This window comes from Centroberyx gerrardi, chromosome 17 (genome assembly GCF_048128805.1).
Source record: "Centroberyx gerrardi isolate f3 chromosome 17, fCenGer3.hap1.cur.20231027, whole genome shotgun sequence".
In the NCBI taxonomy this organism is placed as follows: Eukaryota; Metazoa; Chordata; class Actinopteri; order Beryciformes; family Berycidae; genus Centroberyx; species Centroberyx gerrardi.
The window spans coordinates 8,171,414-8,185,661 of record NC_136013.1 but is presented as its reverse complement, the minus strand read 5'-3'; the positions used below and the strand labels follow the sequence as shown (position 1 = coordinate 8,185,661).

The 14,248-nt window shown below is 39.5% G+C and overlaps 1 protein-coding gene across 1 annotated transcript; it reads left to right on the top strand.

Annotated features, from left to right (window-relative positions):
- Positions 1 to 3,696: 3,696 nt before the first annotated feature.
- LOC139921968 (eukaryotic translation initiation factor 5A-1-like) lies at positions 3,697 to 12,496 on the top strand. Its single transcript, XM_071912387.2, has 5 exons — positions 3,697 to 3,739; positions 4,995 to 5,178; positions 5,313 to 5,417; positions 7,454 to 7,585; positions 9,383 to 12,496. Exons 2-5 carry the CDS (start codon positions 5,008 to 5,010, stop codon positions 9,443 to 9,445), a joined length of 471 nt encoding a protein of 156 aa, XP_071768488.1. The 5' UTR covers positions 3,697 to 3,739; positions 4,995 to 5,007; the 3' UTR covers positions 9,446 to 12,496.
- Positions 12,497 to 14,248: the final 1,752 nt, after the last annotated feature.

Genomic DNA, 14,248 nt, shown 5'->3' with positions numbered 1-14,248 from the left:
GACAACGTGTGTGTGTGTGTGTGTGTGTGTGTGTGTGTGTGTGTGTGTGTGTGTGTGCGTATGTGTGTGTGTATGTGTGTGTGTATGTGTGTGTTTGTATTACTATAATTATGACAACCAGTTTCAGTTCTAGACTTAAAACATTAGGACCTTTTGAAGAGGTGAGGACATATTAGATAATCCTCACCTTGAAAAAAGACCATTTGAAGGTTAAGTTACGGTTAAAATTACAGTTAGCAAAACGTCCAGGTGAAGTAGGCAAGTAATAGTTATATTTAAGGTTAAGGTTATGGAATGAAGTAAATGAATTAACAATGAATGCTGTCAATGAAATGTTTTCATAATTGTAGTAATATAAACTTAATACTATTGCTACCCAGGCAATCCTACACAACAATATGCAGGCTTTTAACACTGAACATTACAGACACTATCAAGTTTTAGATACCTGGAGTTTTGTTCACATGTCACTGGGCCATATTTTGGCTTGATGACCCCAAAGATATAAGCTTTTGTTGCAGTATTGACAGTGAAAGTCAAACTAACTACTAACTAACTGGAGGAATTGATTACAGTATGGGAGCCACTTGAAATGAATGAAATATTTCTGTTTGCAGAACCCTAACAAAAAATCACAACAGTATTCCTATAATATACCTATAATAACTTAAAGTGTGTGTAGTACTCAACATTGAGTTTATAGTGACCATATTGTACCCAATGGCATATTGAATTACTATAGGATTTTCTGTGGTATGTTTTTTTAGCTGCATGATATTTAAAAGTTTTGTAATATTTGCATAGTATGCTTCTAAAATTTGGATATAATATTGGATTGCTATAGTTCTTTTTCGTAAGGGAAGAATCTACACAAACTATGTATCAGACAAATAAAGCCTTTGAAATAAAATTATAAAAGCTAAAAAAAAAAAAGCATTGATATGTTTTTATTGAGCTAAATATGCAGTTACGGAGAGTGGACTCTTTAGTGGCCTTCTCACATTCCTTCATCACAACCCTGTCTGGCCGGTGACTTTTAGAAGATCCACTCAAAGCCCGATCCAGAAGTGCAGAGAGCAGCCAGATGGCAGTGAATGTTTAACCCATGCCAGAGGAAATTAAGCAGGCTTACAGACAGGTCTATTTACCCAAAGACACAGTCCCTCTGACACAACCCCCAGCAACGCCCCCGGACAAATTCAACACTAATTGCAAGTTGGCTATGTCAACTCTTCTCCGTACACAGAGGACTATTGCTCTGAGCTAAACAGACATGAGATAACAAACATCTGGAGACACGGCAAACTTGTGGTTTTGTTCATCCTCAACAGTAAAAAATAGAACCCGTTGAGACATGTATGCAGTGAACCATCTCAGTTCTCCCATGTGCTCTTGTCCTTATAGAGACTGGAAGAACAACTTTTTGTATTCTGATAGCATGTATGACATCTTACCACATATTTTGTAATAGCGCATGACTGCCAAATTGCTGGAGTCGATTCAGACTCTGATTCTCATTGCGGGAGTCGCTGGAATCGACTCCTCCACTCCCACAGATGAATTGGCCTAAAGCTAATTCATGCTAATTAAGAAATCTGAATAATATTGCAAGAGCAGTAATAATTCTGCACCAATTTACCTAAAATAAATGTAGCCATTTTACCCATTGCTGCTTGCACAGCAATAATCCCATTTGGCATTATTTCAAATTTAATGATCTGAGCTGTTGAGTCTGCTAGTGCATTTCATTTGTGCAGCGTAAAACCAAGTGGCCCCAAGTTTAAATTACTTGACCATGTATAGAAAAATGAATGTACTTTATTTTTTTTTAAAGAATTTAGGATTTGTTGTTTGTATTACGCAATAACTGTTGCAAACACATACAGAATACCTATTCTGACCTTTTTTAAAATTCCACCCCAGTCAAAAATACGAAAACTACAACTGAAACTAATAAAAAATAACAAAAATAACCCTGATCATCATGATAGATGATGGTGTGCTACATTACTGGACAACGGTGAGAACCCCTTCCTTCCCTTTGCTTCCTGGTTGGAACTCACCCAATTTGTCTCACAATGCCCCCATTAAATGGTTCAAATGGTTGATACAAATCCACCATCTGTATGCTGTTAATAGGTGCCCACTATATCCACAAGTGGTCACGTTTTTTTCAAAAGCACACAGCGGGTTCAGCGTTAGGCCACTTTTACCCTCTTGTAATACACGTGTCTTAGCCTACCTCTCAGTCCACACAAAGGCTGATGGATAATGAAGTGAATATGAGAAGTTTGAAATCAAATTTTGCCATAAAGAAAAATGCAAGAAAATACCAGACAGTTATTGTAATATTGTTGAAAACATACTGAGTCTACTATCATGGTAGATTATTGCTTTGCAATGCAATTATCATCTTGTTAGAATTGTGTATAATTATCCAGGCCCTGATATAGGCCTATGTGCTTGGTAAACAAGCTTTCTGGCTGCTGGCAAGGTAAATTATCATTGGCTATTACTGGCAATAGTGAGAACCCCTTCCATTCCCCTCAATTCCTGGCTGAATTCAACTGCTGCCTTATGTGCTGTTGGAAATATTGCAATTACAACTTCTGGCTAAAAAATAAATGTAAACACCAATTATGTGTCTGATATATGCATTTGTTCTTCTTCATTCTGCCGCTGCAGCACAACGTATCTCTGTATCACATTTAATTTCCAAAATAAAACTTACAAACTCAGAGGCGGAAGCTTATACACAGGGAGATACAGAGATACACAGGGATGTAGAATTTCTATAGAAATATTAATTCCAATACTGTTTCCCTACATGTAGAGTTTTGCAAAACGACACTTTGGCTACAAAGAAATGCTCTGAACTCTGTATGGGCAGAATTAGGCCAACATCTAGTCATAATCAACAATAAAATCACAAAACATCAAATTGTATAATTGTTGAAAAAACAACAACCCCCACACCTACCACTATGAAGCCATAAAATGCCAAGAGCTGAGCAGTGAGAAGGGTCCCCTCAGTCAGTTCCCTCGTGACTGATACAAAGATGAGGAAATCCTTGTCAAGAGACAGTCAGTGAACACAGCTTGACCATAGAGACAGGCTGTCTTAAATAGACCTTGTGCTCTCTCTGCTCCCAGAGAGGGGGAGACAAACAAAATAGCACTTCTTGACCTATTGTAACTATGAAAAAGTAACTGAAACCTAACTTTCAAAATTCTAAATAAAATTTAGCAATGTTGAAAACCTTTCCCCTAATAAAAATCGAACCTACAAAATATTAAACAAAGAGCGTGCCACAGCAGCAAAATATGTTTTAACCTGTCGCAATTTCAGAAGGATAGTAACAATGGGAAATGTTAGCAATGTGGATATGTCCTTAGATAAATTTGTCCATTGAATGATTGATTGGTCAATTGATTTGATATTAACCACCATTTGTGGTTGTTAATGTCACAGTGTCATATTTACTAACTGAATCTGCTTATGCTTTTTTGCATGGGCTATAAATAATTTGTATTTCATGCCAAATAAAGCACCTTTGAAAAGATACTGAAATTGACTTGATATGCAGGAGTGCAGATCGGGGTGCAGATCCACCACACCCATCCCAAATCCAACCGCCCATCCCACATTCGTCACCGAGGCCCCGGACCTGTCCTCCCTGTTCCTGCTGCAGTACAAAAGCTCTACGCATGCTAACTGACGCTCCTTTTTTGGAGAAAGGTAAGCGCAATGGGACTTCTTGGCATGTTAAAAGTTCTGACTGAATACTTGCTGTTTTGTGGTGTGGTGACGCCTTGTTAAATGTGTCAGTTTGAGAGGCATTCGTCGTCGTGATTGATTAACTGAAAAATAACTTGTGCAACTAGCCGGGATGGTGTTCCTTGAGCAATGGAAATAAGTTAGCTCACTAGCTGAGCTAATGTTAGCAACGATGTCGTTAGCTAGTGTCACTGGGTGTGGGCGTACTAGCTAAACATGAAAGAAAAGCAAAAGGCACGAGGTGGTTGGAACCGGCTAGCTTACTGTTTTAAGGTAACGTTAGCATGTAAGCTAATCATCTGTCTGAATTGCCACGTAACCTAGCTAATGTTGTTGGATGATCAGGTAGCTAGCTTTCTAGCCGAATTTAGGTAACCATAGCTGTGATGACTCAGTGTAGTCAGTTAAATGGTAGGGTAACAATTTTAACTCGCTTGATAACTTGAAAGCATATAAAAGAAGTTTTTAACGGCAGCAGCACAGTGAGCAAAACAAATTCAGCATATTGTCAAAACACTATTGGCTAGTAGGCAAGCTAGCTAGTGTTACACCATCTTGAACTATTGTTTGTACACAAAAGTGTTGACTAGTAAAGTGTTGACTAGTAAAGGTACAAAGTTGGGGCAAGAAATAATCGCCAAATGTTTACATTTATGCTGTGAGCTGCGGCATAGATTTAACGTGCTGGCTTTAGCTTGCAAACGTTAACATTTCCAGCGTCGATCAGGCAACAAAGTCGGCAGTGGAGCTGTTAGCTAATCTCGGTCTCACCTTAATGTTTAAGACATCTCGAGCTCAAATCATTTTGGCGGAATGTTTTCACGATGTGGACAACGACTGTTTTCTTGTATTTGAAGATGCACTAAAACCTAGTGTGACCACGTAAGCACAGCTTGTCTGAATAGGAGACAAGGTGTTTAACACCTCTATTGCTGACAGCTGTTATGAGTCCACTGGTCTCATTCCCAATCATATTCCTATAATCACGGTTTTAATATAATAGCGGCTAAAGTACATGGAAGTGTACTCACTCGCAATTCTAATCCAAAAATCATCTTTTTCTGTTAGTACCCCTTAAGTACAGGAATATTTACAAGTTAATGAATCTTGATGATGTAAGCTCCTATACTGGGAAGTACTTCTAAGTAATGTTAATGACTACTACAGTTTGTCCTTCTTGTGCCTTTGTGTTCATCTGGGTGATGTTCTGGAGCAGCCTGTGACCCATCATGGCAGACAACCTTGACAGCGATTTCCAAAGTGGAGACTCTGGGGCCTCTACCACCTACCCCACTCAGTGCTCTTCCTTGAGGAAGAACGGCCATGTCATGCTGAAGGGACGTCCCTGTAAGATCGTTGACATGTCTACCTCCAAGACCGGCAAGCATGGACATGCCAAGGTAAAACCTCATGCTTACTTTGGAATGCATAGCTGAAGGCAATTTTGTGAATCAACCTAAAGCATTTAACAAGTGACCCCCAATGTGCATTTGGCCTGGGGTCAGATTTCATAAGTAAAGGTGTGTTTTCCCAGGTTCACCTCGTTGGGATTGACATCTTTACCCAGAAGAAGTATGAAGATATCTGCCCATCCACCCATAACATGGATGTCCCAAATGTTGGCAGAAAAGACTACCAGGTGAGACATCGCTATTGGACCCATTAGTGCAACAGTACCTGGGCATTGGTAAAAGCCACACTTCTTTGACAAAGTAGTGAACAACCTGGTTTCCATTTCAGGGAAAAAATAAAAGATCATCAATGCCACTGAGGTTTCCCTTAAATCATATCATTCATTTACATTTGTGTCACCAACAGATTTTCTTGCTGGGCTTTAGCGTTATACAGGGATATTATAGTTTGGATCCTCTATTGTAAACATTTTGCATTGGCCGGCCCTAGCAACCCCCAATTGGCCTTCTCTGGAAAAGCTGCTGATTATTCATTCATTTCCCCTCATGTTTCGGGTTTGACTGAACCAGTACCTGAAACTAATGGAGAAGGTGTAAGGAAAGGAGTGCACTCTTGATTGCTGGCTGGGCGTGTTACACATGTTTCAGAGTTGAGCTGTCTTCTCAGTGTTTGTGAAAGGAAATACAGGTTTTGAACTTGTTGAACAGGTTTCAGCTTGGCCAACAGGCAGTCTCTCCTTCACTGATTAGAGGCCTCTTTTGGGACCACATGGCTGTAAGTTCTTTTGTCTGAAAACCTAGAGAAACTCGTACCATGAGTTAGGGGCTACGAGGCCTAAATGCTGCCATCACAAGGCAGTGTGTTTTGACTTGGTGTTAAGTCCTCAAGCTCACTACACCTACCAAAGACTCATATGTGCTCTGTGCTTTCTCAGTGTGCCTTTTTTAAGTTGATGTGCTTTAGCTGTTCTCTGCAGCTGCTCTGTCAGTGCAGCTGCCACTCTCCTGTTACCTCAGCTCATATCTGCATTCTGTTAAATTGGTCTTTACTATGTTGGGTGAGAGAGAGATTAGGCTAAACCTTTTAGACCTTTTCTGCATGTAGCTTTATTTTTCTTTTATGGCTGCAATGATTACTCGACATAAATCGACCAAATCAATTATGCAAATTCGGCAACTGGATTTTCATCATTATGTCACATTATTTTAAAATGTTCAGGACAGGTTGTATACATGAAAGATGCATTTTATTAATGGTAAATGATGCAATGCACAAAAGAAGCACTAGGTGGCAGCACTGCTTAAACTGTCTAGCTGGTCAACATTCAGCACAGAGGTAAAGAGTTTCAGAGTATTTCAACTCTAAAGCCAACAATACAGCAGAATGAAACCCCTGCAAAACAGAATGGCCTTCAACAGTAGCATTACACCAGCATTTGCAGCAAAACTATCCTGGAGCTGCATCTGCACCAGATAGTAGCTGGTGAGTATTTTTGTTGCCTGACTATGAATGATGGAGTAGCTTGACTGCAGACCTGAATATGTGCTGATAGCTCTGGCTAGTCATGAGTTAACTACTAACCTGAGAGGATAACAGTAACAGACAGCTCTTATCTCCACACTAAACTTATTCATAAAACTTAGCCATGTATCAATCTGTGATTTTATTTGCCATTAAATGAATAGTTATGAGAAGAATAGTTTTTTTTTCATTTTGAATGAAGGAAAATCACTCAAATGCAGTGTTAAGTTGGTAGTTAGTAAGTTAACATGGAAGACAATATTATTCTACCATAACATACAATTATGATGCATTACACATTTTAATTACGTTTAACATTTTGTTTGTTTGTTTCCTGTCTTCCTAGTAACAAACAAAGGTGTTTGGATGACCTTCTCCTCGGTTAGAAGCCTTGACAGATTGCATCCTCCACCTGCTCCTCAGAGACATGAGAGCTCAGTGAAGCTTTGAGTTGCTTGGTTTTGTTTTTGTTATGACTAATCAAGAGAATAATAATAATTAGTTTAATTGAAAAAATAATCGCCAGACTAATGGATTACCAAAATACATACACCTGATCCAATTAAGGGCTACACACTTTCATGCTAGCCCTGTTCAGGTAGACATATTTCTACCGCTCAACCAATCATCATTAAGCCATTAATTGGATCAGGTCTGCAAGAGTAGAGCTGCATGTTTTTTATTGAATACTTTACTGATCCAGTTTCTCTCTGCATTCTTTGGGTCTGTTGGCACTTTCAGGTATTGGATATCGTAGATGGCTTCTTGTCCCTGCTGAATGACGGTGGAGAACTCAGGGAAGACATCAGGTGTCCAGAGGGTGACATCGGCAGAGAGATTGAGAAGAAGAACAAGTTGGGGGAGCAATTTCTGGTGAGTTTCTAGGCATGAGGCGATACCAACCCACCATACAATATGTATCCCGATGCATATTGCGAGTTTAATGTACATATTTAATATTAAATCATGCAACTACAGTGTAATTATATTAACAAAAATACAATTTTGATCATTTTTCCTCTTACAGTGCATGCTTAGGTTACTTTCTAGACCACTCTAATATTTTTCTTTAAGAAAATGAGAATGTGAACAACTGCACTATCGATGCATTAAAGAAAAATAATTTTTCTCTTACAGTAAAAATGCTTAATTACTTTTTAGGCCAGTGTAACATTTTTCTTTAAGAAAATGAGAGTAACATGAAATCAAACCACTGCAGTATTTGGTGATCTCCTGTGCTCAGGGGGGATGACGAGGGAAATTCATGGCGCAAAGACTGGTGCAAAATCATCTGGGGCATGTTCAATTGCCCCAAAACGTAGCAAACAGGAAGTAACATTTTCCGGTTGAACAATATGTTTGCTCATAAAACCTCCTTGCGTTCAACGCACTACCGTTTCCTTGGACGTGCCCCTGTCCTTTCGGTTGAGTACCTAGCTCAGGAGTTTTAGCTGTTTCATTTTCAGCTAACTTGTCCTTGTGGCAGCGACATAAATGCGCTATCATAGTTGTCGTGTTGCTGCTGGTATATGGAAGCGCAGCTTTACAAATCTTGCAAATGGTTTGCTTTTTGTTCACGATCTTTGACTCATTTTCATACGTAACAGGAAAACCAAAAAACTGACGGACTAGTGACTGGAACTGACCCAGCGCGTCCTCAATCTCCAGCTGAGTTTCACTAGCCATGCTGGCACCTGGACCCCAGCTTAAGTACACTGAAATGGAGGCAGAGTGAAAGACCATTTATGCAAAGCAGATTAGTGCCCCCCGGTGTTTAAAACGAGTAACCTCTGATAAATCTACCACAAGTAGCCTACATATTTGTCCAGTATGGTCATAAAATATGTTAATTTAATCTCAAGACACAATACACAAACAATATTTTGTCTCATGCCTATGAGTTTCTATGTGCTAGTGTTTTCCTGTGTGTATTTGCTTGTGGATTCAGTCTAGAGTGTAAGAGACATTGCTGTTTTCAGTGTCACAGGGTTCTTAAGATTATAGAAAAGTTGGAACTGTCCTGGAAAATTATTTTAGGCCTAGAAAAATAATGGAAATTAGATGCATCCAAAAAACAGCTTTTGAGAACTCATTAAAAAAATGTCTTTCAACCAGTTAGGTGTTTAATGTCAAGCTTACTGTAAACATGTATTCCATCTCAGGAAAGTAGTTCCGTAGCACCGAAAATAGTCCCTGGCGTAATGAAGAATTTGTTCCCATTTGATTTGGTAATAACTACAATAGCCTGACTTTTCATGGTAACAGTTAGCAATTTTTAAAATTGAAACTGTATTTCAATTTGGAGCTGTATTCAAAGGTTTTTAGCTTACAATTTGAGCCAATGACTTCCGTTTGAAGGCTAAAACGGATACGTGTGAAGGCGGAAAGTAACGGGAGTAGAGCAAACACATTGTTGATTTTGTCATTTTCATAGGATTTATTGACGATAAATGCGTTTAAAAACACCAGCGTTATCCTTTAAGTAATGCTTACATCCACGTTAAACTAAGTATTGTTTGCAGATATTGGCAGTTGGCTATGGAAACAAAGTGTTACAGCTCTTCAAATTGGCACAATTGTGTTTTTTTTCCTACAAAAATGCAGAATGGTGGTGTGAGGCAACTCTTTTGCGACTGGTCCTAGGTCTCATTTTCACCTTTCCCTTCTCAGGCCACTGTGCTTACTGCCGTGGGGGAAGAGGCTGTAGTTGGCACCAAGCCCCTGCTTTCCTAACCAGGACACATCTGGAGACCTCCACACTTCCTATCCTCCATTTTGGTTCTGAAGCCTCACCAAAGCTAATGGCCTTCACCCCACACCTCCACCAGTTTCCCTACTGGTCACCTGAAATCTGGAAGTGGACTGGGCCAGCCTGTTCCAACTGTACCTCAGGCACAGGGCTGAATGGCATTCTCTTCAATCACTGAAGTTATCAAGCCTTACCCATCATAGCTTAACTTTGCAATGGTTACGGTTCTTATTCTAGCGATCGATCATAACATTCCTCCTAGACGGTATGGGTTCATGGGTTTTTTGTTTAGTTTTTTTTGTCTTAATCTGTCTGTGGTTTACTTTTTAAATCATTCCCATTGTCCTGTGTCTTTCTATATGGGATATGTTCTATAGTTCTTGAGTTTGTTGTGGGCATGCATTTTAAGGCTTATTTGTCTAGACGCTGTGCCTAGGCTTCAACTTAGCACACCTCCACTCCCCCATCATTTTCTTTTCTGGTAGCTGACATTGCAGCTCCCGAAAGGTCCTGCTTTAATTGTCCCACGGTTCACTTAGACCCCCATATATACATGTAACTTCAGTGATGGCCTCATAATGCCTTTCTGCCTTAGGCAATTAACACACACACTCACATGCGCACTTACATTTGACCAGTATACACACTCTTTAGCAGCCATGTGTCTGATCAGACGGCCACATACACACATTTGGTTATTACCTCTGCACCTCAGCTGCAGGTTTTGCGGCCAACCTACTGCTCCAGCTAGCCAGGTCTCAAAAAGATGGGCCTTCTCTAGCAGGGGGCCCTGCTGCCTCACCTGTTATGAAGGGGAGCAGGCCTAGACGAGGGGGGAAGTGGGACAGTTTTCTCTACTATGCTATGAAACCTTTTCCTTTCACTTGAGGCCTTTATGATCTGACAGGTGTAAAGAAAATTATTTTGAAAGAACAAAAAATGCTGAACACCTCTTCAATTATTTTTAGTTGTCTCTTAAAGTCTAATTTTATCTTGCAACCTTTTGTCAAGAATTAAACCTTACTCCATACCACTTCTATTTTCATGAAGAGACGGCTGATTTTGCGACTTCTAGGCATGCTCGTAACAGCAAGTTACCCCCGTGACTGTATGATGGAGCCAGACCTAGGTGGGATTTTCCCTGGGAGTCATCCATGTCTCAGTGAGAGGGATGGCATGGGGGCCCGAATAAAAGAATAGATGAGAGCGTTACTTTAACTAAACACATTTTGAAAAAAAGTCAGTAGTTGTAGAAAACATTAAGGGAAAGGTGTGGGGGTGTGTCTGTAGCGCACAACATTTAGGGATTTTTAAGGGTTTTGTGCAGATTTCTTGGTCTAACGATGATTGTAGTTCAGATGGATGTCATCTAGTTGTACAGGTGTAGCGTTGAGTCTAATAGCGGACACTGTAATATTGACAGTGGAAAAGTGGACAGTGTTTGGTGTCCAGAATAATTACATGTTGGGAACTATGGCATTACAGCAGTGGATCCCAACTCCAATCCTTGAGACTGCGAGTACAGCTGTTTTTCCTTTTAGCCGTCTAATATGTAGACCTGGTACGCCAGGTGAATGCAATTAACTACCTGTTGGCATAGAAACCCAGCAGTACTGTGGGTCCCAAGGGCCGGTAGTTGGGAACCACTGTATTAAAGTGTACCATACATAGTAACCTAATGGCACAGTTCATGATGACATAATTTTAGCATGGCACTCTCCCTTCAAACAAGGGAAAAGAAAGCATTTGACTGAACATACCTTTAATTCTGGGCTTGGCTTTCCAAAATGATCTTAATCCTAAAATCATCTGAATGCTGAATTGGTAGTCAGTGGTGCAAAGAGTAACTGTGTGGTAGGAGGTTTCTGTGCTAAATCAGGCTTCCCTTATCTCCCCAGCCCTTGGACTCTGTGGACCAGCCCTAGCAGAAGACAACATGGTCTTCCCTAAGCCATATCTATACTGTATTATTATGTATGTTCCCTCGGCTGTAGCCAAGGCCAGATGCAGAACAACACATACTCCTTTCTCATCCCTAGCTTCCTCTTATTCAGCTGCTCTGCTCTGGCCTCTGTTATGTAGCTTTAGTCACTTCCATATGCCTGTCCAAAGTCCTAAACCCTGTCCTGTACTTTTTAAGTTTGTTACTTGGCGTCTCTCACAGGGGGACTGTGGGAACAGTCTTCATGACGGATGCTGTGACCTCTGATTTGGTTTGAGACAATGTTTACACTGTAATGGAGACCCACCGGTCCAGGTTGGCCTCACATGCTGACCTAGGATCAGTGCCCATTGGGGATACAAATGCAAAAGGTCAGTGTCATGAGGGCAACCTCTTCTCAGGGCTCCAAACTGAGTGTTAGGAGAAATGTTACTGTAACGGCAACAGGAGTGACTGTAACAGAATGACGATGATTAGCATTGAGGTTTTCATCTAGCTTTGTTACGGTCTCATTGGCCTGTTGTACTCTGGTGTTGGAGAACAATGTTGTTGAAATGCCTATTTTCTATCATCTTCTTGGTCTTCTCCAGCACCTCATCAAGGTGAATGTCTGTTCTGTTTTTCTCTGTCTTCTTCCCTTACTCCACTTCATTTCTGTTTGAGGAAACAATGGCTTATTTGTATGTATATACCACAGGTATATTATTTTAAAACATAGGAATGGGTGTATTACCCAGGCTTGTATGCATTCCTGGTATATGCTAGGGATGGGGTATGAGGGGCACTCCTCCAACTTTGCACATGCATCCTTTTTCCTTGCCTCTCATTAAGGATATTAATCATTAGTCAGTGGGAATATGTTGGACAGGCACAAATCATAAGCTCATTGCCTATCTGACCTTGAGCAAGAGGGTTAGAGTGTCCAGAGAGAAGGAACATGAAGATGCATGGTAAAAGAACTGGAACTGGGCCTTTCTCTACTCCATTCAAATTAATGTATGGCTACTATCTTTCTTAAGAATCACAACCCTTTCTGTTTGTTTCTATTGTGTAAGTAAAATAAAGTTCATTCTGATGTTACTGGCTACAAGAACCACCTCTCAGCTCTGTTTTCTCCTCAAACCTGAAAAGTGCAGTCAGTCACTTTGACTTGGCATACTGCTTTCTACAAACTCCCACTGCGCTCCACAGGGAAGACATTGTCTGTTACATTTGAAATAGAATAGTACATTTTGCATACATATGAAATATATAACAATTATAACAAAACCTAAACAAATACTAAAATATTTTGCTCATAGTAGAAACTTCAGTCTGTGGACTAGTGACCCCTTGTGGCCACTTTACTGAATCAGTAGAGCTTGAAGTCTCCAGTATGATTCATCTTTAGGAATGATAAATTAATGTGTAGACCCAGAAATATTACAATTGGATATCTCCGAGATTCTCTGGAGAATACGGACCATTTCTGATGCATATTCTGAGTTTTGTTGATATGCAACATATCTGGTCAAATATGGACTCAATATACATCGTGAGGACATATATTATACTAGGATACCAGATACATCTTATTTTTGTCACGTATATGTTCCAAATATGACCTTATGTCTGGGAAATATCCAAGTTCAATATTTTTCTAGAATACCGATTGTATCTATGGCATATCTGTATATGTGTCATTGCACAAACAAATACAGTCTATATTGAGTTCATATATGACTGAAAGTCATATCTAGAGACACAGACCATTTCCAATGCATATTCAGGGTTTTGTTGGCATATACCACATCTAATCAAATATGGATGAAATATACATCTTCAGGACATCTTGGATACGACATAGATCATACTTGGTGAAGACCAAGAGATACATTTTCTTAATCCTCAGTAGAATCAATATTTTGAGGATATCTGAAGTTAATAGATATGCATAATATACCGGCAAGTAGTATTTGGTTAGTTAAGTTAGTATTTGGCTCACAGACATATACCATATTCATTGAAGACTTATGACATCATCTAGTATACAGGGATATATTGACTCCCTATTTTTTCCCACCTTTTGTCATATAAAAACATGGTGCAATATTTACCACAGATTTTGCCATTGGCCCTGTTTTGGGTATGATATTTAACTAATATTGATAGGGTACTGTATAAGCAGGAAAAGTGCCAGAATCCGGTGATTTCTATAATGGACATTTTCTTGATTCTCTCGAGAATACAGATGATTTCTGGAACATATTTGGAGTTTTGTCTGTATGCCCCATATTTGATAAAATATTGACTCAATATATGTCTTTGGGACATATATAACATCTTTGCATATCACACATATCTTATTCATGTCATATGTTTGCATATGAACATGTTGAGATATTCAGGTTCATTTTTCTAGAATACTGACAGTATCCATAGCATATCCATTGTTTTCTCTACACAAACAAATACGGTATTGCACTGAGTCCAGATATGACCTTCAGTCATATACGGGGACCAGATATTGCCTTCAGTCATATCTGGATTCAGATATGTCACCGCTGTGCTAGAAAACATGGAACTCATGAAAAAGGCCAGAATCTGGAGATAACTACAGTGAATATTTTCCTGATTCTCTAAAGAATACTGATCATTTTAGAGCACATTTTGAGTTATGTTGATATGCAGTGTATGTGATCAAATATTTACTCATTTCTAGGACACGTTTGGATATCGTATATCTTATACATGTGATATAAACATATTCAATATGTTAACTTCTATCTAGAATATTGACAGTGTATACAGCATATCTGGAGTTTTCTTTGTACAAATATGATATACTGTGTTCAAATTTGATTGA